Raw genomic sequence first — 23,762 nt, 5'->3', positions numbered from 1 at the left:
AGCATAACTGAAATAGAATGGAAATTAAACTACACAGAGGTGTCTAGAACGACCATGGTAGCTGTATTGTGTATTGCTGAAACTTCTCGCTTCTTTTTCAGTGATAATGGTTTGTTTTAGATTTAACCATTAAGCCTCCTGATTTTGCTCAAACAATACAAGAATTTTTGAGTATAACGACAAGAATATGATCTTCACATAGCACTAAGCAGTAATTTTAATGGGACAGGCACATTTTGTATAAAAGCATGCCCTTATTGCAATTTAATAAATACATTATCTATTTTTAGATTTTAGCAATGATAAGGGCAGATATTCTTCTGGTAGTGTTACCAAATTATTTTTCTGCTTATTTTCCTATTAGATTCAGTCAAAAACTGTTGCCAAATTGTTTGGTTTAGTTGTACACAACCGAGCTATAGTATCTGTCACATTTGGTATTCACTTTCTATCCCAATACTGAAAAATACTTAAAAAGGGCTTATTAAAATTTAGTTTATTCCTGATTATGTCTTCTTTGTCTGCATTTTAAAGTGCAAAGAAATACAGCCGAGTTTCAGAACATAGTGACAGTTTATTCTCTAATGTAGGGAGTCATTTTGCTGTCATTGCACCTATGTAGAAATTTTAGATGCTCCAAAAATGTATTCAGCTCTATAGACCTACATCAGGACCACACCGGGGTTTCATAGTGAATTTCATAAATAGGTTACTATTTTGGGGCTTGAACGACAGTCACACATGCTATGTAATGTTTGATAATGGCAATCTGTGATCTGAACAGAGCTCAGCAATACGTTTGCTTGGTTTCAAGAAAGGAAAAACAAATAAGAGAGTTTCTAAGTCTAATTATTTACACTTACATTATCGGTAAAAGTGAATTGTCTGTAAACCTGAAATTCGGGCCTCGTTAAGTGCCATTATTTATGCTAAATAAAAAGTATTCACTTTGCATGGAACACTAGTGCAAAAACAAAAGAACATGTGGGAAAACACCAAACAAGATCTGCCTTCATCAGTAGAATAATATGGGTTCCTTCTCTTTTTTTCCTTTTTCATCATTTTTTGTTTTGTTTTTTTAGAAAATCGTCTATTGTCATTTTTTACAGACCTTCATGATAAAGCATAAAAACAGAGTATATTTATATATATATTTATATATTTATATATTTTATTATTCATTTTTTTCTGTGTAGTCGCTTGATATTTAAACGTCCTCCTGTCTTATTTTCTACGTTGATTGTTTTATCACTGGTTAGTGGTCCATGTGGAACATCATGGAATATTGTGACATGCCAAGTGGAATGAATGTTGCATGAGACCAAGGAACGGGATACTTTAAAAAGTTCCAGAAGATTTTTTTAATGACACCTTTTAATTCCTTCCATTCTCCAATTGCTAATTATTGTCTAATGATTCTGTCTGCAAACTTCTACCCAGTGATTTTTCTTTGTAGCTTTCCCAGATGGAGAAAACGTAGTCTGTCCCCTCCTCGATTACCTTTTTGCCATAGTTTCCTCTTCAGTAGCCCATCTTTAGCCATAGAAGGCATATGGATGTTTTGCATTGTTTTTTTGGGGGAGGGAAAACAGGGACCATTTTTAAATTCATTCCACTCTCACAAGGTCCCAAAACCCACTGCTTATAATACGCTGTGGGCCTCTTTTTCCATAAAATGTACCAAAATAATATCTGATGAGATGATTGGTTGTTCTAGCTACCGCACACACTAACAGCAAGAAGTCTTGTGGTGGAGAAGCATTCGGCCTACTGCAGTTTTGGATGCCCAGTCATAGTGGCATAGTAGGCACAAGATAGAAGACGTCTTCCCAATGGCATAGATGATGTAGTTCAGACAGGTACAATATGAAGGCCTAAGTTGTCGCCCCTGTGGTTTCCATGGTAACTAGTGGCGGTCATAGGCAGTTGCAGCAGTGGGAGGTGCGGAGCCCCTGGATGTGGCACTATAATAATAAGGGGAACCTGAAAGTTAACACAGGAGAAGAATGGACTGGTTGAAAGGACAAAAGGTGAACGAACATACTGAAAGAAAACATGGCAAGTAATTATGGACACAACTGAAGCCTTCCCCATACCAAGCTATGCTATCTGATATAGAGACGTTAAATCGTTTTATAAACTTATGTTTTGGTTTATTTTCTTAATAAACTTTTTTTTTTTTCTTTATGCTTTTAATGGCTTTATCAACCAACATAATTTAAAGGGAGATTATGGTCAAAATGGAAATATGCATGGGTACTTTTTAATTTTTTGGCAATATATTTCCATTAGCAACAATTCTTCTTAAAAAGGTAATAACATTTTTTTAGTGGTATACGCACATATCCCGTGAGGACCCATGCACCAGTATTTAAACACCTTTCCATCTCAGATTTGTGTCATACAAGCCCCTGTTGACTTTCTGAAAAAGTGTGGTGTTTGATTACTGGTGCACAGCATATGTGCGTATGCCACTGAAAAACAGTAATTACAATTAACTATAAGTATTTTTCATAATAGAAATATATTACAAAAATGCTTCTATTGCAAATTGAAATTCGCCCACGTGCATTCAATATTTTTCTTTTCTATCCCTTTAAGGAGCAAGTGAGCATTTGGGAAGTATTTATAACCTCAAACATGTATTTGATTATATTTTAAAGATTATTTAAAAAAATATTTAACTTGCTCAACAAATATGTCTATTTGCTGTGAATTCATAGACATGATGGAACAGGTTTACATTTAATATCCTATGCTTCCTATTAATGGTACGTTACATGCATGCCTACACAATCTACCATCCATTCAGATCATTTACAGCACTTATGGGTTTGTATTGTACAAGGTGATGGTTAAGTATGGACAGCCAACTGCCATTTGATAACACAGACATGGGTCTGTTTTACTCCTTTTCCTTCAAACTAATTTAATGGCAGATTTGACTACAGCGCAGCTCATTGCCAGAGGTATATTACACACAACAGGCACACATGTATTTGTAGGTAGACAGACACACAGCTTACAGACTGTTACTCACTTAATAATGCTGGATTACTGAACCTCCACGCTTCATTATATGTTGTGTATTGGGGGTGACTATACGGATTTCCTGAAAATTCACTTCCTAGAATTTATAAAAGAAAAAAAAAAGGTTTTAGAATTAAATAAAGGACCATGAAATACATCAGAATTCCATAATCAACAAATATATAAGAAATAGACAATGCAATAACACTTACTTTTAATTTCAAATGAGTAGTAGATTTTTTGGGACAAATTTTAAAGTTACTTCCATTTTCCCTCCCCTGTTTCATGTGTCAGCCATTAGCCAATCACAAAATGCATACATGGATATACTGTGCACTCTTCAGGAGCTGGTGTCTCAAGTTGTGTGCATATAAAAGATTGTGCACATTTAGATAATCAAAGTAAATTGGAAAGTTTGTTTTTTATTTTTTATTTTACTGTATGCTCTTTCTGAATCATGAAAGTTTAATGTTGAATTTAGGGTCACTGTAACATAAAAACAACTATTTGCATATAAATTTAAAAAAATATATCAAAGTCACAGAAAATGACTAAAAATATACGTAGAACACAAATGTAAAGCAGTTATTCCCTACACATTGTTTTTAACCATGGGCATTCATGAAGGGGGCAAGAGGGCAAAAATACCACCCTTATGGTATGTGCATGCCTAGAGTTCCATTGGTATGTGCATGTGTAGAGTTTAATTGGTATGTGCATGCCTAGAGTTTCATTGGTATGTGCATGTGTAGAGTTTAATTGGTATGTGCATGCCTAGAGTTTAATTGGTATGTGCATGCCTAGAGTTTCATTGGTATGTGCATGCCTAGAGTTTCATTGGTATGTGCATGTGTAGAGTTTAATTGGTATGTGCATGTGTAGAGTTTCATTGGTATGTGCATGTGTAGAGTTTAATTGGTATGTGCATGTGTAGAGTTTCATTGGTATGTGCATGCCTAGAGTTTCATTGGTATGTGCATGCCTAGAGTTTAATTGGTATGTGCATGCCTAGAGTTTCATTGGTATGTGCATGTGTAGAGTTTAATTGGTATGTGCATGCCTAGAGTTTCATTGGTATGTGCATGCCTAGAGTTTCATTGGTATGTGCATGCCTAGAGTTTCATTGGTATGTGCATGCCTAGAGTTTCATTGGTATGTGCATGCCTAGAGTTTCATTGGTATGTGCATGCCTAGAGTTTCATTGGTATGTGCATGCCTAGAGTTTCATTGGTATGTGCATGCCTAGAGTTTCATTGGTATGTGCATGCCTAGAGTTTCATTGGTATGTGCATGCCTAGAGTTTCATTGGTATGTGCATGCCTAGAGTTTCATTGGTATGTGCATGCCTAGAGTTTAATTGGTATGTGCATGCCTAGAGTTTCATTGGTATGTGCATGTGTAGAGTTTAATTGGTATGTGCATGCCTAGAGTTTAATTGGTATGTGCATGCCTAGAGTTTAATTGGTATGTGCATGCCTAGAGTTTCATTGGTATGTGCATGCCTAGAGTTTAATTGGTATGTGCATGCCTAGAGTTTAATTGGTATGTGCATGCCTAGAGTTTCATTGGTATGTGCATGCCTAGAGTTTAATTGGTATGTGCATGCCTAGAGTTTCATTGGTATGTGCATGTGTAGAGTTTAATTGGTATGTGCATGCCTAGAGTTTCATTGGTATGTGCATGTGTAGAGTTTCATTGGTATGTGCATGTGTAGAGTTTCATTGGTATGTGCATGCCTAGAGTTTCATTGGTATGTGCATGTGTAGAGTTTCATTGGTATGTGCATGCCTAGAGTTTCATTGGTATGTGCATGTGTAGAGTTTAATTAGTATGTGCATGCCTAGAGTTTCATTGGTATGTGCATGTGTAGAGTTTAATTGGTATGTGCATGCCTAGAGTTTCATTGGTATGTGCATGCCTAGAGTTTCATTGGTATGTGCATGCCTAGAGTTTCATTGGTATGTGCATGCCTAGAGTTTCATTGGTATGTGCATGCCTAGAGTTTCATTGGTATGTGCATGTGTAGAGTTTCATTGGTATGTGCATGCCTAGAGTTTCATTGGTATGTGCATGTGTAGAGTTTAATTAGTATGTGCATGCCTAGAGTTTCATTGGTATGTGCATGTGTAGAGTTTAATTGGTATGTGCATGCCTAGAGTTTCATTGGTATGTGCATGCCTAGAGTTTCATTGGTATGTGCATGTGTAGAGTTTCATTGGTATGTGCATGTGTAGAGTTTCATTGGTATGTGCATGTGTAGAGTTTCATTGGTATGTGCATAACTAGAGTTTCATTGGTATGTGCATAACTAGAGTTTCATTGGTATGTGCATGTGTAGAGTTTCATTGGTATGTGCATGTGTAGAGTTTCATTGGTATGTGCATGTGTAGAGTTTCATTGGTATGTGCATGCTTAGAGTTTCATTGGTATGTGCATAACTAGAGTTTAATTGGTATGTGCATGTGTAGAGTTTCATTGGTATGTGCATGTGTAGAGTTTCATTGGTATGTGCATGTGTAGAGTTTCATTGGTATGTGCATGCTTAGAGTTTCATTGGTATGTGCATAACTAGAGTTTAATTGGTATGTGCATGCCTAGAGTTTCATTGGTATGTGCATGCTTAGAGTTTCATTGGTATGTGCATAACTAGAGTTTAATTGGTATGTGCATGCCTAGAGTTTAATTGGTATGTGCATGCTTAGAGTTTTATTGGTATGTGCATAACTAGAGTTTAATTGGTATGTGCATGCCTAGAGTTTCATTGGTATGTGCATGTGTAGAGTTTCATTGGTATGTGCATGTGTAGAGTTTAATTGGTATGTGCATAACTAGAGTTTCATTGGTATGTGCATGCCTAGAGTTTAATTGGTATGTGCATGCCTAGAGTTTAATTGGTATGTGCATGCCTAGAGTTTAATTGGTATGTGCATGCCTAGAGTTTCATTGGTATGTGCATGCCTAGAGTTTAATTGGTATGTGCATGCTTAGAGTTTCATTGGTATTTGCATGCCTAGAGTTTAATTGGTATGTGCATGCCTAGAGTTTCATTGGTATGTGCATGCCTAGAGTTTAATTGGTATGTGCATGCCTAGAGTTTCATTGGTATGTGCATAACTAGAGTTTAATTGGTATGTGCATGCCTAGAGTTTAATTGGTATGTGCATAACTAGAGTTTCATTGGTATGTGCATAACTAGAGTTTCATTGGTATGTGCATATGTGTAGTTTCATTGGTATGTGCATAACTAGAGTTTCATTGGTATGTGCATTACTAGAGTTTCATTGGTATGTGCATAACTAGAGTTTCATTGGTATGTGCATGTGTAGAGTTTAATTGGTATATGCATGCCTAGAGTTTCATTGGTATGTGCATAACTAGAGTTTCATTGGTATGTGCATAACTAGAGTTTCATTGGTATGTGCATAACTAGAGTTTCATTGGTATGTGCATGCCTAGAGTTTCATTGGTATGTGCATGTGTAGAGTTTCATTGGTATGTGCATGTGTAGAGTTTCATTGGTATGTGCATGCCTAGAGTTTCATTGGTATGTGCATGCCTAGAGTTTCATTGGTATGTGCATAACTAGAGTTTCATTGGTATGTGCATAACTAGAGTTTCATTGGTATGTGCATAACTAGAGTTTCATTGGTATGTGCATGCCTAGAGTTTCATTGGTATGTGCATGTGTAGAGTTTCATTGGTATGTGCATGTGTAGAGTTTCATTGGTATGTGCATGTGTAGAGTTTCATTGGTATGTGCATGCCTAGAGTTTAATTGGTATGTGCATGCTTAGAGTTTCATTGGTATGTGCATGCCTAGAGTTTAATTGGTATGTGCATGCCTAGAGTTTCATTGGTATGTGCATGCCTAGAGTTTAATTGGTATGTGCATAACTAGAGTTTCATTGGTATGTGCATGCCTAGAGTTTCATTGGTATGTGCATGCCTAGAGTTTCATTGGTATGTGCATGTGTAGAGTTTCATTGGTATGTGTATGTGTAGAGTTTCATTGGTATGTGCATGCCTAGAGTTTAATTGGTATGTGCATGCTTAGAGTTTCATTGGTATGTGCATGCCTAGAGTTTAATTGGTATGTGCATGCCTAGAGTTTCATTGGTATGTGCATGCCTAGAGTTTAATTGGTATGTGCATGCCTAGAGTTTCATTGGTATGTGCATAACTAGAGTTTAATTGGTATGTGCATGCCTAGAGTTTAATTGGTATGTGCATAACTAGAGTTTCATTGGTATGTGCATAACTAGAGTTTCATTGGTATGTGCATATGTGCAGTTTCATTGGTATGTGCATAACTAGAGTTTCATTGGTATGTGCATTACTAGAGTTTCATTGGTATGTGCATAACTAGAGTTTCATTGGTATGTGCATGTGTAGAGTTTAATTGGTATATGCATGCCTAGAGTTTCATTGGTATGTGCATAACTAGAGTTTCATTGGTATGTGCATAACTAGAGTTTCATTGGTATGTGCATAACTAGAGTTTCATTGGTATGTGCATGCCTAGAGTTTCATTGGTATGTGCATGTGTAGAGTTTCATTGGTATGTGCATGTGTAGAGTTTCATTGGTATGTGCATGCCTAGAGTTTCATTGGTATGTGCATGCCTAGAGTTTCATTGGTATGTGCATAACTAGAGTTTCATTGGTATGTGCATAACTAGAGTTTCATTGGTATGTGCATGCCTAGAGTTTCATTGGTATGTGCATGTGTAGAGTTTCATTGGTATGTGCATGTGTAGAGTTTCATTGGTATGTGCATGTGTAGAGTTTCATTGGTATGTGCATGTGTAGAGTTTCATTGGTATGTGCATGCCTAGAGTTTCATTGGTATGTGCATGCCTAGAGTTTCATTGGTATGTGCATGCCTAGAGTTTCATTGGTATGTGCATAACTAGAGTTTCATTGGTATGTGCATAACTAGAGTTTCATTGGTATGTGCATAACTGGAGTTTCATTGGTATGTGCATAACTAGAGTTTCATTGGTATGTGCATAACTAGAGTTTCATTGGTATGTGCATAACTAGAGTTTCATTGGTATGTGCATGCCTAGAGTTTCATTGGTATGTGCATAACTAGAGTTTCATTGGTATGTGCATAACTAGAGTTTCATTGGTATGTGCATAACTAGAGTTTCATTGGTATGTGCATGCCTAGAGTTTCATTGGTATGTGCATAACTAGAGTTTCATTGGTATGTGCATAACTAGAGTTTCATTGGTATGTGCATAACTAGAGTTTAATCATTGGTATGTGCATAACTAGAGTTTAATCATTGGTATGTGCATAACTAGAGTTTCATTGGTATGTGCATAACTAGAGTTTCATTGGTATGTGCATAACTAGAGTTTCATTGGTATGTGCATAACTAGAGTTTCATTGGTATGTGCATAACTAGAGTTTAATCATTGGTTTGGACAGTAAATAGCCGTTAACTCAGCCACCATGAAACCTAGCTGTCACTTTCTGAAAATGTGTATCTCCTCTTTCAACTGAAGGTGAAGGCGTAGAACAGCATGAAACTGGTTGTTTCCTAACTGTTAGACACCAAGTTAGACAAGTAATTAACATGGCAGTAGCCTAAAAAGTTAGGTCTCAACCAACAATATCTGTAAATCCAAACACACATGAGAACATTTACATAAAAGAGAATAATGCTTTCTCTCAAATGAAGGGTTTGGTGACAGTTTTGGAGTAATAAAAAGGGGAGAGAACTGAAATAATGTAAATTGCCTATTACATATTTTGGTCTATATGAAAACTATGAATATACTAATGTGTTTGTCTTCATTGCTATTGTTACATTTCAAATGTATTTTTTCACCCCTCTCCCCAGAACTATTTATATAGACTCCTGTGTTATAATAATTGGATACTTGTATAGTGCACAAACTCGAACTTAATCGACTCGCGGCACTGATAACAGGTATTATTACCCAACTTAATGGTACTCATCTTACCGACCTCGGAAGGATAAAAGGCTGAGTGGACCTTGCCGGGATCAAACCTGCAACCCTTGGATTGCCACATATCTCCTTAACAGTGCATTAGCACAATGAACTATCTATCCAGCTAATGAACTTGAACAATTCCGATGCAAGTATTTCTAGGTGTGCACAAAATAAAGGAGAGGTCACTGGATATGGAGTGGAATCGTGCAGGACTCAGGAGTATAACAAGCTTTTAAGCTAATCTGTGATAAGGTGGAACCCGCACTACCTCTTCCCCTAGTCACTAATGAAACAAACATAATTTCCTCATCAGCACTGAATTTTATGTACCACCCCCCCTCACGGCACAAGCCTGTAAGACTTTACATTGTGCGACTCTCAGTCTCAATATCGCCTCATTGTTCTGAAAACAACAGCTACAGATCACGTCTATTAGGGAGTCATGCAAAGGATGAAGAATACAGGTCTGTTGTACAGCTTTGTGCAATGACATTTAATGAAGCATTCAGCTTTACTTGTGTTATGTACCTTGGAATAAATAAATAATTGACATTCAATTGTGTAATCCGTAAAGCTACTTTATAATACATCCACAGCCAGAACATAATCTGTTTCCCCACTTTGCTCATTTTTTCTGTAATTTAACTCTAAAAAAAAGTTGCACTGCTCCCAGAAAGGGTTGAGTGCATACTGTAGTATTCTGTACCCTGCTATCTGACCTAGCTACATGCTACACAGTGACAGTTTGAGCAGTGCATGATCTCATTTATATGTGTCCCTAATTGGCCCCAAGAAAGGAAATACAATTACAAGCTTTTCAAAGGTTGTTTTCCTGGGTGCAATGCAACATTTACTAATAAAAAATACAGATTAAAATACTTATAAAATGTGTGTTTTGTATGTTGATTGATTTTATGCCAGTTACAGACACAGTTTGGGAAACATTAGCTGCCACTCACAAACCCATTTTTTATCTATAGACTAAGCATGCTGGAAAACAACATGATCCTTGCTATGAGGAATATTTTTAATTTCACAAATTGTTAGACAAATAAATTAAGCCTGTCACTTTGTTTGGTCAGTTTCTAAATACATTCACACAGCTGAACACACGTTTGCATGTAACATGTAGGTAACAGATAAACTAGTTGTTATATGTGATATGTGTAGAATAGTAAGTTCTTTGTAACTGCTTCATTAGCAAATAAAGATACTCAACAAAACCACAAGTCAATTCTGTTTCCCTGGCAGGGATCCCATAAGCTATTTTGAAATAACATATTGATAGAATATAAATGTTTGTATATTTCCCCAGTGTTGTAGGAAGTGAAGTCAGGTAATGCTACTGTGTAAAAAAGGGAAGGAAAACAGACTATTTCAAAAGCAAATGTCTACAGTGGAAAGATGATGGCACTTGATATAATTATGTTTTCTTGTAAACAAGTCAATTGCAATCTTTAAAATAAGCAAAATTAAGTTGAACTTGATAACTAAAACATTCATATGGACAACGAGGCAAAAAAAACACACAAAGCATGACAGAGAAGCACCAAGTGCTGGACTCACCGCTCCCAGTCCTGCAGTGAAACAGACAAGGTTTAGAGCTCGAAAGACATGAACAGCACTCCACAGGTTGGACCGTATGGTGAACCGAAACGTTGGCGCCTGTTAATGCAGTGACATTGAAATGAAAACTGGCCTGTGGAGTGCTGCTTACTATGTAGTTCAAGCTCTGAGCCTGAATAACTAGTCATAAGCACACATCTATCTCCACATGTATATATTATGTGTATCTGTGTATCTATCAGTCTGTCTGTATCTATCTGTCTGTCTGTATCTGTCTATCTGTTTGTATCTATCTGTCTGTCTGTATCTATCTATCTGTCTGCCTGTATCTATCTATCTGTCTGTCTGTATCTATCTGTCTGTCTGTATCTGTATATCTGTCTGTATCTATCTGTCTGTCTGTATATCTGTCTGTATCTATCTGTCTGTCTGTATATCTGTCTGTATCTATCTGTCTGTCTGTATCTATCTATCTATCTGTCTGCCTGTATCTATCTATCTGTCTGTCTGTATCTATCTATCTGTTTGTCTGTATCTGTCTATCAGTCTGTCTGTATCTATCTATCTATCTGTCTGTCTGTATCTATCTATCTGTCTGTATCTATCTATCTGTCTGTCTGTATCTATCTATCTGTTTGTCTGTATCTATCTATCTGTTTGTCTGTATCTGTCTATCAGTCTGTCTGTATCTATCTATCTGTCTGTCTGTATCTATCTATCTGTCTGTCTGTATCTATCTATCTATCTATCTGTCTGTATCTATCTGTCTGTCTGTATCTATCTATCTGTTTGTCTGTATCTGTCTATCAGTCTGTCTGTATCTATCTATCTATCTGTCTGTCTGTATCTATCTATCTATCTGTCTGTATCTATCTATCTATCTGTCTGTCTGTATCTATCTATCTATCTGTCTATCTGTATCTGTCTGTCTGTATCTGTCTATCTGTCTGTCTGTATCTATCTATCTGTCTGTCTGTATCTGTCTATCTGTCTGTCTGTATCTGTGTATCTATCAGTCTGTCTGTATCTGTCTATCTGTCTGTCTGTATCTGTGTATCTATCAGTCTGTCTGTATCTATATATCTGTCTGTCTGTATCTGTCTAGCCAGCTAACTTTACCAGTTTAAAACAATATCTAATTTCTTACCAATAGGCTACCTTACTGAATTGCATCATTGATAACAATATATTGTATTGCCTGTGCATATGTGACAGTAATATTCTTCTCTAATACATTAAATGCTTTTAAAATCTTAAGTGATGAAGAAATTACTAGAACATTAATAATTCCATATGTTGTGTCAATAAAACTATGTACAGAAGCATTGACTTACCAGGTACCATCCCTGCGAGGGTTGATGTTGGGTAGCTGCCTTGTCCTGTAGGAGGAACGTGTGGTGGGTAACCGGGTAGAGTTGTACTTGACATATCTCGCCCTAGGAGTCAAAAACAGAACATTTGCTTTGAGTCAAAAGATCATTGTAAATATCGAGTTATATTGATGATTGATAAACACGGCATAGAAGTGCAAGCGAATGAGAAAAACTGCAAACTCTGAATTCAGATCACTCATTTTCATGCAAAATACAACATTTTTATAACATTCATTGGTGCGTTTGGATGAAAAAAGACATAGCTTGAAATTAGATGCAATTAAATCATTTAAGTGAGATTCTAATGGACTGACTTGTGCTGTCTTAACACAATCAGGAAGTAATTAAGCCTGAATTGCACAAGTCAACAAAATGAGTTGAGAAGAGTATTGAATACTTGAATATCCTCTATTTTTCCCTATATGAGCACATCACAGACCACAGCTAGCAGCTATTTACAAGGGCCATTTCTTTTGTTCTAAGTTGAGCCAGGTCAGTCTATTGCAAAGCTGTTAATTCCTGCTAGTTTAGTGAAGGTAATCAGTCTGGTTTCCCGATTTGAGATAGTTTTAATTCTTCAGTCTGATTGAGAGGTCATTACTGCTGTATTAACCAGGATTTGTTATGTCTCTAATTAGGTGTAGCTGGATGTTTAACCCTTGGTTGCCAGACAAGTCTGCACAGAGTTGCATAGCAATGTGTTGGCAACCATGAGGTTAATGATTAACAAGAACCTATCTGATATTTTAGGCCTCAGCTTCTGAAAGACTTGCTAATATTTGATACCAATATTTTTTATTTTTCAAATGTTTTACATCAGACTCCTAAATTCTCTCTAAACAAACAAATCTTATTTGTTAACACCCAAACCAACAGCTTGTGCTATATGCCGATGGCAGATAATTAAAGAAAATTAATTGTATAGCAAGCATATTGTGCTCTACATCGGTGCATAAAACTGATAGACACAGAGAGAATCAGCTCAGAGCAGGATTTGAATCTTGCTACCCAGAATCCTAAGTTTGAGTAGAACCGTGTAGATTGCATTATGCTTATTTCTACCCATATTAATACGAACAAATATAGCATTTGGTTCTCTGCTATAACTAAAAAAAGTTTTAAGTAACTTTCTACACCATAGCTAAGCTGTATATTTAATTGCAGAATTATCATAATACTGCAACCGCTCCTAATTTGCAATGCAGAAGCCATCTCGAGAAATGCATCAGTGAGTCTGGAATTAGAGCCAGCTCCAGCAAACGTACAAAACACAAATATTATTTTCCTTATATTATTACTTTAATGAAATAGAGTTAACATGGACATTAAGTCAATATAGCTACATATCATTTGGACCATTATAAGAAATACAGAAACCTGAAGCTAAACAATATTGGCTTATTCTACTTAAAAACACTTGATTAAATATATATTTTCTATGCATGACTCCTAAGCTATATCACAGCTCTTTCAATCAGATAGAAATGATGTCATTTTGTAAAGGTCAGTGCAAATAATTGATAAAACAGTAAATACAATTTAAGGAATATTGATAGAAGTATACTAAATAATCATCGGGTATTTCCCCAAATTCATTTGACAAAGTTCTAGCTCAAAACGTCACCCAATTAAAGGGACAGTCTAGTCAAAAGTAAACTTTTATTATTCAGATTGGACTTGTAATTTTAATCAACTTTCCAATTTACTTTTATCATAAAATTTGCTTTTTTCTCTTGGTATTCTTAGTTGAAACTAAACCTAGGCAGACTCATATGCTAATTTCTAAGCACTTGAGGGCTGCCTCTTATCACATGCTTTTTAAATTCCTTTTCAACACAAAAAGACTGAAAGTACACGTGGGCCATATAGATAACACTGTGTTCAAACACAGGGGGGCCCAGTTTATCAAGCTCCGAACGGAGCTTGTGGGCCCGTGTTTCTGGTGAGTCTTCAGACTCACCAGAAACAGCAGTTATGAAGCAGCGGTCTAAAGACCGCTGCTCCATAACCCTGTCCGCCTGCTCTGAGGAGGTAGACAGAAATCGCCGGACATCAACCAGATCGAATACGATCAGGTTGATTGACACCCCCCTGCTGGCGGCCAATTGGCCACGAGTCTGCAGGGGGCGGCATTGCACCAGCAGCTCTTGTGAGATGCTGGTGCAATGCTGAATACGGAGAGCGCCCCAGGGAGTTATTTAAGATTTAGCCTAACACAATGCTAAATGCAAGACAATAGATAATAAACAGTCACAGTCATGTGATCAGGGGGCTGGAAGAAGGTTCCTAGATACAAGGTAATCACAGAGGTAAAAAGTGTATTATTATAACTGTGTTGGTTATGCAAAACTGGGGAATGGGTAATAAAGGGATTATCTATCTTTTAAAACAATAACAATTCTATTGTAGACTGTCCCTTTAAGGACGAGGACAAATTGAAACTGCTCAGTGTTTTTATCTGTCTCTTTACTTCCCACACTGTGAAATGTCTATCCAGGTAGGAATGCTTCAATTGCCTGATCTCTTGTTATCAATGTTTTTCTTCAAGAAGTGAGTGTATACTGTTGAGTATGTAAGAGACACAAAACTGTGGGAGGAGGGAGCACTGAATGCCTATTCCTGTCTGGGTCAGTCTTGTAACACTGGTACCTCTCTGCAATGTTGTGCTTGGCAGATAATAGCATGTGTGCAAGCCCCTCGCGTGAAGAGATTGGACATGGACATCCTAGCTCTAGCCAAAAGTAAACATGGTTGCTTGGGCCATGACCAAGTGTAGAGTCCAAAAGTAAATGAATGATCCACAGAACAACATTACTCAGTGCCTAATACTGTATGCATTTTGCCTGAGTAATATGGGCTGAAGCCCTTTGTGAGTTGATAGTGGGCCCTCACAAACAGGTCATATCTTGAGTGCTAAACACTGATATTACATTGTGATATTGCAGGTTAATTTCACTCCATTTTATCCACAATCTAAAGGGCAATGCATTTGCTGTGACCTTAAAGTATTTGCAACCTGTTGTTGGAGCCGCACATCTGTTGTGACATTAATTACATGACTGTGGATGCCTTTGATGCTAGTTTGTAATATTTAAGCTGTTTATGAAGGTTCACCAGAAGCTAAAGAAGAGGCTCTTGCTGCCTAAAACATTGTTGTAAATTATATTTAGGGCTTTTGAAGCACTGGTGCATTGCTTGGTGTCTGTACTAATTCTGGACGTTTTAATGCTTTCTAATAAACAGATTATTACATCTGCTTAGTAATTTAAGAGGTCTCTTGGTAAGGGTAAAATTAGTACCTGCTATGAGAGGTTGGCTGCTGTACTGCCCATAGGGGGGGCCGTGGTGAGTGAAGGAGCTGTACGTAGGTGTGGACGCATCGACCGTGAGGGCCATCTGGAAAGGCTGAAGATCAGCCAGCCCCGAACTTGTCAGTGAAGTGGGGGTGAAGGGAGTTAGAGACGCTTCATGAGGCTCTTGTTTAACACAATGATGAGAGGAGAAAGTTTCTGTCAGGGAACAGGCAGATGGCAGCGGACAGACAGACAGACACACATAGGTTGGGTGGAACAAAGAAAGAGAAAACAATAAAATGTATAAATGTAAATGGAATGATGTAAAACAATAAATCAAATCATAATGTGGGTTCAAAAATGACTAAAGTAAATGAGTGGATTTAAAAGTGAAATTAAAGTTGTTTTGTATTACTTTTTTTTCCCCATATGGTTTGTGTTACTGTCCACTAATAGAGGTAAGGTTTTTTTTGCTATCAGCCAATGCGCATCTTTGCCTTTACTGGCTGTGCACAAACAACCACTTCATGTTAGTTTCAAAACCAGAATCACAAGATTTTTAGAATGAAATGCCCCTTTGTGTTCATGTAGTAAATGAAGATAAAAGCAAGTTCATTGAAATAAATTATGCTTAAAATAACGTACACAGCTTTCTAGGTGAGCGGTATTATTTGTCTTCTTGGTTTAAAGAAGAAATCTTTGGTGTTGGCAAAACTCTGTGCCCAAACTATGAAGAATACCCATCTGTTTAACCATAACGTATCAGCTATTACACCCAACAACTTAAACTAAAATAAGTATCTGCCATAAAGTACTATTTATACACAGTGTATTTTGCATAAAAAAGGTTATTTTAAACCTGTCTATTTTGAATTTGAAACTAAAAGAAAGTGAATATTTGTGCAATACTGAGATACTTTTGGAGAGCAGCTCATTGGCTGATAAGCAAAAACCTCACGGCCCTATTGGTTGACAGTAACATGCCTCACAATCATAAAAGCAGAAAATGATTTATTTTCTCACTACAGGATTATTACAAAAACCTTCAATACATTTTAAAATTGCTTCTAATTGATCCAGTCAATGAAAATGACTTTAATATTCCTTTGATTAGTAACTTTTTGTAATGGATTTCTATTATTGAGAACAAAACAAAAACTTTAAATAACTAAATACTGTGTGTCTACATTCGTTTCCACTTGCTTCAATAACCATCACATGACCGTGTAGTCACCCGGCTATTATGAATCATAACCACAGCACCAGATCTTTCCGGTTTACCACAATATGACATTTCACAAGCCAATTACAGACTCCGCAGGTAGCTAGACTGAAGAAACAATGAACTGACTTCACTCTGAACATACTGCACTAAATGTGATCATCTCTGTCCCACGTCACAAAATGCTGTTCATCTCAAAAACATAATGTTCATTGGAAAGAGAGGGGGGTACTGGGGGGTGACTTGTTGATTCCACCTGACTTTACATAGCAAATTGCAGAGACTAGATGGGACAGTGCTAATCTAGGTTTAAAGGTTATAACAACACCTGTTTTTCCTAGGAAATAAACAATGTTTCTGCTGTAATCCTTACTAAAGCTTGTCCTATTTAGGGGCTGTTAAGGCTCAGGAATAATCTCTTGTAGAACACACTTCCCAGGTATTTGTTGCTCTAGAACAATACGTTATTTGTTTGTAAATCTGCACTTAATAAAGGTTGGGCCTCAGGACATATATTTCACTCCAAAATTCTCAATGAGATCTCTCTGTGATACCTTTACTAGTTTACGAAAAGTGTCCAAAATGATGAATGTTTTCATGTAATCCAATGTCTAACATGACGCCTTCCTTTCTTTATACAAAAACAAAAGAGACTAGCAAGAATCTGTTCCATTGGAGATTAAAATGCTATTGTTATTCTCTGATGAGTTACATGATAAAGCCTTAACTCCATATTAGTCCCAATAGCCAGGACTTGGAAGAACAAACAGGTCACACCTTGATTGACATTGCTGTGCAAGATTGTGCTGTAGGGCAAAGAAATTCCAACTATTTGTCCATTTTTATCCATCTCTAAGTAGCATTAACAACCAACAAAAAGTTGAAATATTTTTGTAAAAATCAAGCTTTACATTGTTGTAGTTTTAGTTTGTATATGTCCTAAACACTTCTGCCTCTCTATAGCACCATATGCCGGTTTGCGGTTTAGGGTGTTTCATTTAGAGGGCTAGTGACACAGTATAAAAACAAAATAGTATCCCTACCAGTTCTATAAAAATGCAAAAAAATGCCCAATAAGCCTAAAGTGAGTTAGTTTTTATGATACCACAAGAACTGAGGAACTTGGTTTTTACTAAACATAGGTATTTTATGTTGCAATAGACCTCATGACTCCATAAGAGATATGTGGTACAGCTTGTAAATGAATTACCTAAGGATAAAATCCCAAATGTATTGGGGCAACAATTGTACCCTTATAGGGATAGGAAATGCAACATTTTTGTTCAGGTAGAGCAGCAATTTTAAACAACTTTCTAATTTACTTCTATTTTCAAATTGTCTTAATTCTTTTGATATCTTTTGTTGAAAAGCATGTATGTAAGCTCAGGAGTGTGCTCTGGAGAACTGTATGGCAGCATTTTTGCAGGAATGTTATCCATTTTGCAAGAGCAGTAGATGTCAGCTCTATTTCCTGCAATGTAGTGCTTCAGATGGCTACCTAGGTATCTCTTCAGCACAGAATATCATGGGAATGAAGCAAATTAGATAATAGAAGTAAATTGTAAACTTAAAAAAAATGGTCTGCTCTGTCTGAATCACAAAAGAAAATGTTTGGGTTTCATATCACTTTAATATTCTTTCAGAAAGATATATTATGATGACGTAACTTCCACATACCCAAAAGAACTGATTGCATAGCAGCAGTTTGCCTCCCTCTCCAATAGGCAAGTGTCCAGCACTTCAATAAAGGCTACTCATAAGTACATCTGATCTCTGGTTAATTTTCTAAAAGTGCCCCAGATGCCCCCAAAATGGAGGTCTTTTAGTTTTTCATAAAAAGCAACTGTTTTTAAGGGTTAAAAGAGGTGGGTGTGGGATGTTTGAAGAAAAAAAATGGCGCTGAAAAGTGACTTTACATTGCGGTCTATGGGGACTGTGTGTTCCCTGGTAATATATATGTATATGAATATATAGATATTTATATGTGACTGTATATATTCATATTAACACATATATGTATATAGTCACATACCCCCTTCGCTGCGCTAGTTCTCATGCCATGTCTGACGGCATGAAAACGAGGCTCCCACTGGCGCATATGGAAGTGTGAGCACATTGCTTCCGTGCAATTCACATTGCACCTAACTCATGGGAGCAATATTTTGAGCTCAACTTGCAATATGGCCGTTTATATTTTACAGAATAATGTATAAATAATATAGCAAAACATCAAATTTAATGGTTTAAAAAAACATCACAACATCATGTAACCAAGAACTTCATACAAGTCCCCCCCCCCCCCCCCCCCCCGCCAAATTGATTAACTTTTAATGCTCATTTCAACTTGATGTTGATCTGGATATTAAGAAAATGAACTTGCCTGTCATATGCCTCTGGGTTTGTAACATACTAACAACATCTGCATGCACCAATAAGGTGAAATCATGACATTTGGTAAACGGTATACACCAGTAATTGTATTAGGCTTGATATGTTATCTGTCAATGTCTTCTTGATATGGAAATTACTCAAAACTCAATCGTAAATCAAAGCTTTTTGCTAACCTAAACAAAAAATCAACAGAAAGACCTCTGACCCACTCCTGTTCTCTTTTGTTTCCAAAATATCCTATTAATACATGATTGATTTGTACCCATTAAGACAGATCAGATAATTTAAAAGTTTGTATTTGACAATCAACAATATCATTATTTTCATTGTGAGTGAGAGAGAGCAAAATTAGAGGCAGTGAGAGGCAGAGAATGAGAGATAGAAAGAGACAGTATCAGAGAGAGAGAGAGAGAAAGAGAGAGAGAGAAATAGAGAGACAGTGTCAGAGAGAGTGAGAGAGAGAGAGAGAGAGAGAGACAATTCCAGAGAGAGAGAGACAGAAAGACAGAGAGATTCAGTGTCAAAGAGGAAGACACACACACAAGCACACATACACACACACGCACACATACACACACATACACATGCACATATAGACACAAACACATACACACTAACACACATACACACAAACACATACACACACACAAAAACACACACACATACATACATACACACACACAAGCACACGTATACACATACAAACACACGTATACACACAAACACACACAAAACACACATAAACACACATAGACAAAACACACACAAACACAAATACACACAAACACACATACACACGCAGTTAAATACACATACACACAAACATAAATACACACACAAGCACTAATATACACACACACACACATACAAATGCAGATAAACATACATACACACATAAACAAAAACACACACATTCAAGTTAATTGACATTAAACTAATAATATTTATATAATTGTATTGACAATCAAAAATGAAGGTATTACTCAGTTGATATAACTTTCTCATTCATGTACTTTTACCCATAAGGAATGTGTTTTTTGCATTCTGGTAACTGTGACAAATAACAAATTGTTCCAGCAAGACCGAGAGAATACAAGAGCTTTTTTTTTTTTAACAAGGGCATTTAATTTACTGAATTATAATATTATGTTCTATCCTGCTGGCAGACATTATTGAATTTGCACAATTTAAATTATTTTCCTCCAATGAACAAGTGAAGTTGGGGGGAATAAAAAAAATTCTGAAAGAAAAAGAAATGAACTAGAAGTAAAAAAATGTTCTTGTGAAACCCACTGTGTCAATTTTTCAAAGAAAAACTACAATAGAAATAAGGAATTATTTTTATGTTGAGCGTTTTCTCCTCGCTAATAATGTTAACGACAAAAAAAAAAAACAGCATTTCTCACCTTGACAAAACTCCCTGGAACGTCTTTACCTTACTGTAATAATCACTTCATGAATCATTCATCTTTAATAGATTATGCAAATAACGGGACATAAAATCAACAAAGATCAATAGCAGGAGGCGTTTAATTGCTGGCAAAAAAAAAACATTTTAAGACTGAACATGATCTGAAACCTTTTTAGGTAATGACACTATTAATCCAAAAACTGGAGCTCGGCCTAAGTGCAGGAAAATGATTTTCCCTCTTGTTCTTTTTCCGCTTTTTCCTTAATCTGTCCTTTAAAATGTTTACCTTCATTACTGTTGGTAAACAGCATTGAGCGTTAATGAGTCTGAGTTTCTCAGTTCTTTCCCTGATTGAAACTCTGCATACAGATGAAGATCCTAGCACTAAGGTGCCACCTGGGATTGTCCCGCTGAGCGTACAATGAAGTTTTTTCCCTTTTGGACTGAGATGGATCAGGCAGAATCATTTCAACGACATTGCAAGGAAGTAAAAAGGGGGTTTGACATGTGTAGACAGCACGCTTTTATTGTTGTGTTTGATTGCCACTCTCTTTCCTTATAGCCAATTCTCTTTCCTTGCAAACAAAGCACAGTCTGTTTATCTAGAATAGCTAAAGTATGTACCATAGATCTACTTTTGGAAAAGAGGCACCAGCCTTTGTAGCAGACATCTCTGTGTATTGGTGTGACCTTGAGAAATTATCTTTGCTCTTCTTTATGAAGGCTGTTTGCTTGAGAGTTATATTAACCTTAAGGTCTACATGTCTTTTCCAAATAACAAAATCTGAATCTTTTGCAGCCTTTGTGACAATGTACTTATCCCTAAGAACACACTCAATAATTGTTTAATTTAAGAACTGACACACTGAACCCATTATAATAAAACATATGCAAAATCTTTGTGATACGTATCAATATGCTATTGGCACATATCCTGCAGTTCCAAAGTTCCTCAAACTATTTAATTACATTCAGATAAAGAGGTAGGAATTGTATGGCCAGGAGTAGAAACTGAGCAAATAAAACTGGCTGCACCATGTGCATTACCATGTAACTTAGTTAGTAGCCACTTCTAGTTCTGTGTATGTCCATCTTGACTGACTGCCCCTATTCTTGCATAATATCAGCCATAATGCTGTGTATCCTAATTGCAATTGGCCAGTGGCCCGCTCCACGATGTCTAGCTACACCTAGCCACAATACCTAGTCTTCGGAAGTCTTGCAACTTAATGGACAATACCATATAATGCCGATCCATAGATATTGCAGGGCTCGACAAAACCAGGAGCCAGGGAACCACTGGCTCCTAGAATTGTGCCCCAGGTCCTAACTTTTTGGGTTATTTTAATAAATATTAATGTTGGCCGCTAAATTTTAAACAGATTTGTCAACCCCTGGGATATGGTATGACTGCTCATGACTTTGCCACACAGATAATGTTAGAAAATATATAGGTAACTCAATGCCCTTACCTGGATACTCCATAAAGTGAACTAGTGCTTGCAATATTCACTGGTTGTGTTAATCAATAAAATATCAGCTTTATTATTTTATTACTTTAATACTTCAAAGTGGACATCTACTTCATAACCATGTTGGTCATTACATAAACTAGTATCAGGATAATGCAAGTTCAGAGGCTGGCTAAAGTTTGACCCTGTCCATGTCATAGGTCTCAAAATTTAAAACTAAATAACCATCTGATGACCTTAGCTGAATCTTAATGGACCACTCCAGTCTTAACCTAGCACATGACAACAGATATAATTTTTGTTGGCATATAAGATTCACTTTTTAACTAAAAATATTGCCTTAAGATGAATCTTATATGTCATAAGCATTGAGCATAGCCGTCCTGTGGATGTATTCTATATCTATGTAGTCTATGTATGTCTGCTATAGTTAGGTGTGTCTTATATTCAATTTGTTTATTCAATTTGGCATGTCTTATATGCATGTGTGCCTTATATGTAATCAAATACACAAGCTTTTATTTGAATATTTATCCCTCGTATCTGCCACACAGATTAGTTGCGTTATGTTCAGTTATACTGATTCCTAGCGCTACCATTTTTACTCATTCCACCTTCATAGTGACCAGCGTATTCACTTTTAGTGTTATCACTCTGGCACAAGATTTCAAACAAGCAGCTTTACACTAATGAAATGAATACAAAGTGACTACCACTTCTGCAAACCTGTACAATACATTGTAACTACAGATTATATTATTATGCTACCAATGGCCAAGATGAAGTACTTTTCATTCTTCTTATTCGTATTTTATTAAAGTTTAGAAACAAGACAATCCATTTTTTTAGTTATCACAACATGTAAATTCAACCAATAACAAGGGGTTCACAGTCAGAGATGTTAGTATCATATCTTGTTATGAGAAACATAGGTTGTGCTAGAACTCATCTTACCTGTAACCACAGGGTAGCTCTGAGGTCCAGACACATTGGATCCAAGGTCTGCGTTACCAGAGGCCGATAAACTAGACTTAACTTCATCTAGCCCAGGAGTTAGTGCAGGAAGGGAGTACTCATTGGCCTTGAATGGATGGAAAATTAGAAAAATGTATGATTTGTAAACAAAAGACAAAGTTGTATAGCTCCAGAACTCATAACATAACTACTCATCACAATTCCACAGACCAAAAAATGGCGCATTGACTACTCCCTACTATAAAACTCTCTGCGCAGCTATATACAATAAAAATAATAAAACCTACAAAAATGGTTTATTTATTTTATTACAGATATTTACAACAATAAATTATTTTTAAAATATTAGACATTATAATCTAAAATTACATAAATAGGTCGATGTCCTTTGTTATTCTACAAAACGTGTGACATTTTAGAAACTGCTGTTTAGCATAACATGTAGTAGTTGACTTTTTTAACCCCTTGTGGGATAATTGCGAATATTTTCATGAATGAACCTTATACAATATAGTATATCATTTCACCCTTCCGGCTAATGAAAAGAGCTGCTATGTACTATGCAGCAAAGAATTACAATGTTTATTGACAGTGAAAGGATTAAGCTCTTCCTGTATTAATAAAAATAATTGAGATACAATAAACTGTCAGGACTGCTATCCCACTTTTGTTTCAAAGTTTATTGTTGACTGTGAAGAGGACGTATGGAGCTAATCATTAAACATGGAAATGAAAGGGACAAATGTTATATTATGAAGCACACTCAGGATTGGATGGATACGCCAGCACGGTATGTGTGCAGATGGCTTGTTCAATATATAATAGATACTTAGACATTTTTGGACACCCTAATCTTAAATTAAATGGATTGATAGTCAAGAAAATTAAATTGATTGAGTTACATTGATTGTCTTTAGCAATAAGTCATAAGAACAGGCCAAAAACTCTCTCTTTTTTAAAATGTTAAAGTTTGATTTTTTTCTGTGAATGATGTGCTCTGTCACCCCTATAAAGCTCTCCCTTCCCCTGTTCAATGGGGTGTGAAATTGGGGAGTGGGCCAGAG

General features: G+C 36.4%; 1 protein-coding gene across 6 annotated transcripts in view; it reads right to left on the bottom strand.

The window, feature by feature from the left end:
• Positions 1-1,851: 1,851 nt before the first annotated feature.
• PAX2 (paired box 2) overlaps positions 1,852-23,762 on the bottom strand; it is a 98,013-nt gene continuing 76,102 nt past the window's right edge. For 3 of the 6 annotated variants that reach the window (XM_053691613.1, XM_053691612.1, XM_053691610.1), the window contains 4 exons: positions 22,678-22,804; positions 11,896-11,997; positions 3,041-3,127; positions 1,907-1,983 (listed from right to left, as the gene is read on the bottom strand). In XM_053691613.1, the coding sequence (XP_053547588.1) occupies positions 1,907-1,983; positions 3,041-3,127; positions 11,896-11,997; positions 22,678-22,804 (393 nt within the window). Of the gene's footprint in view, positions 1,984-3,040; positions 3,128-10,561; positions 10,661-11,895; positions 11,998-22,677; positions 22,805-23,762 lie in introns of all 6 variants that reach the window. The other 3 variants (XM_053691608.1, XM_053691609.1, XM_053691611.1) reach the window with 3 other exon arrangements.

This window comes from Bombina bombina, chromosome 9 (assembly GCF_027579735.1).
Source record: "Bombina bombina isolate aBomBom1 chromosome 9, aBomBom1.pri, whole genome shotgun sequence".
Lineage (NCBI taxonomy): Eukaryota > Metazoa > Chordata > Amphibia > Anura > Bombinatoridae > Bombina > Bombina bombina.
Note: the sequence above shows the minus strand (reverse complement) of the source record. Positions and strands in the feature narration are given on the sequence as shown.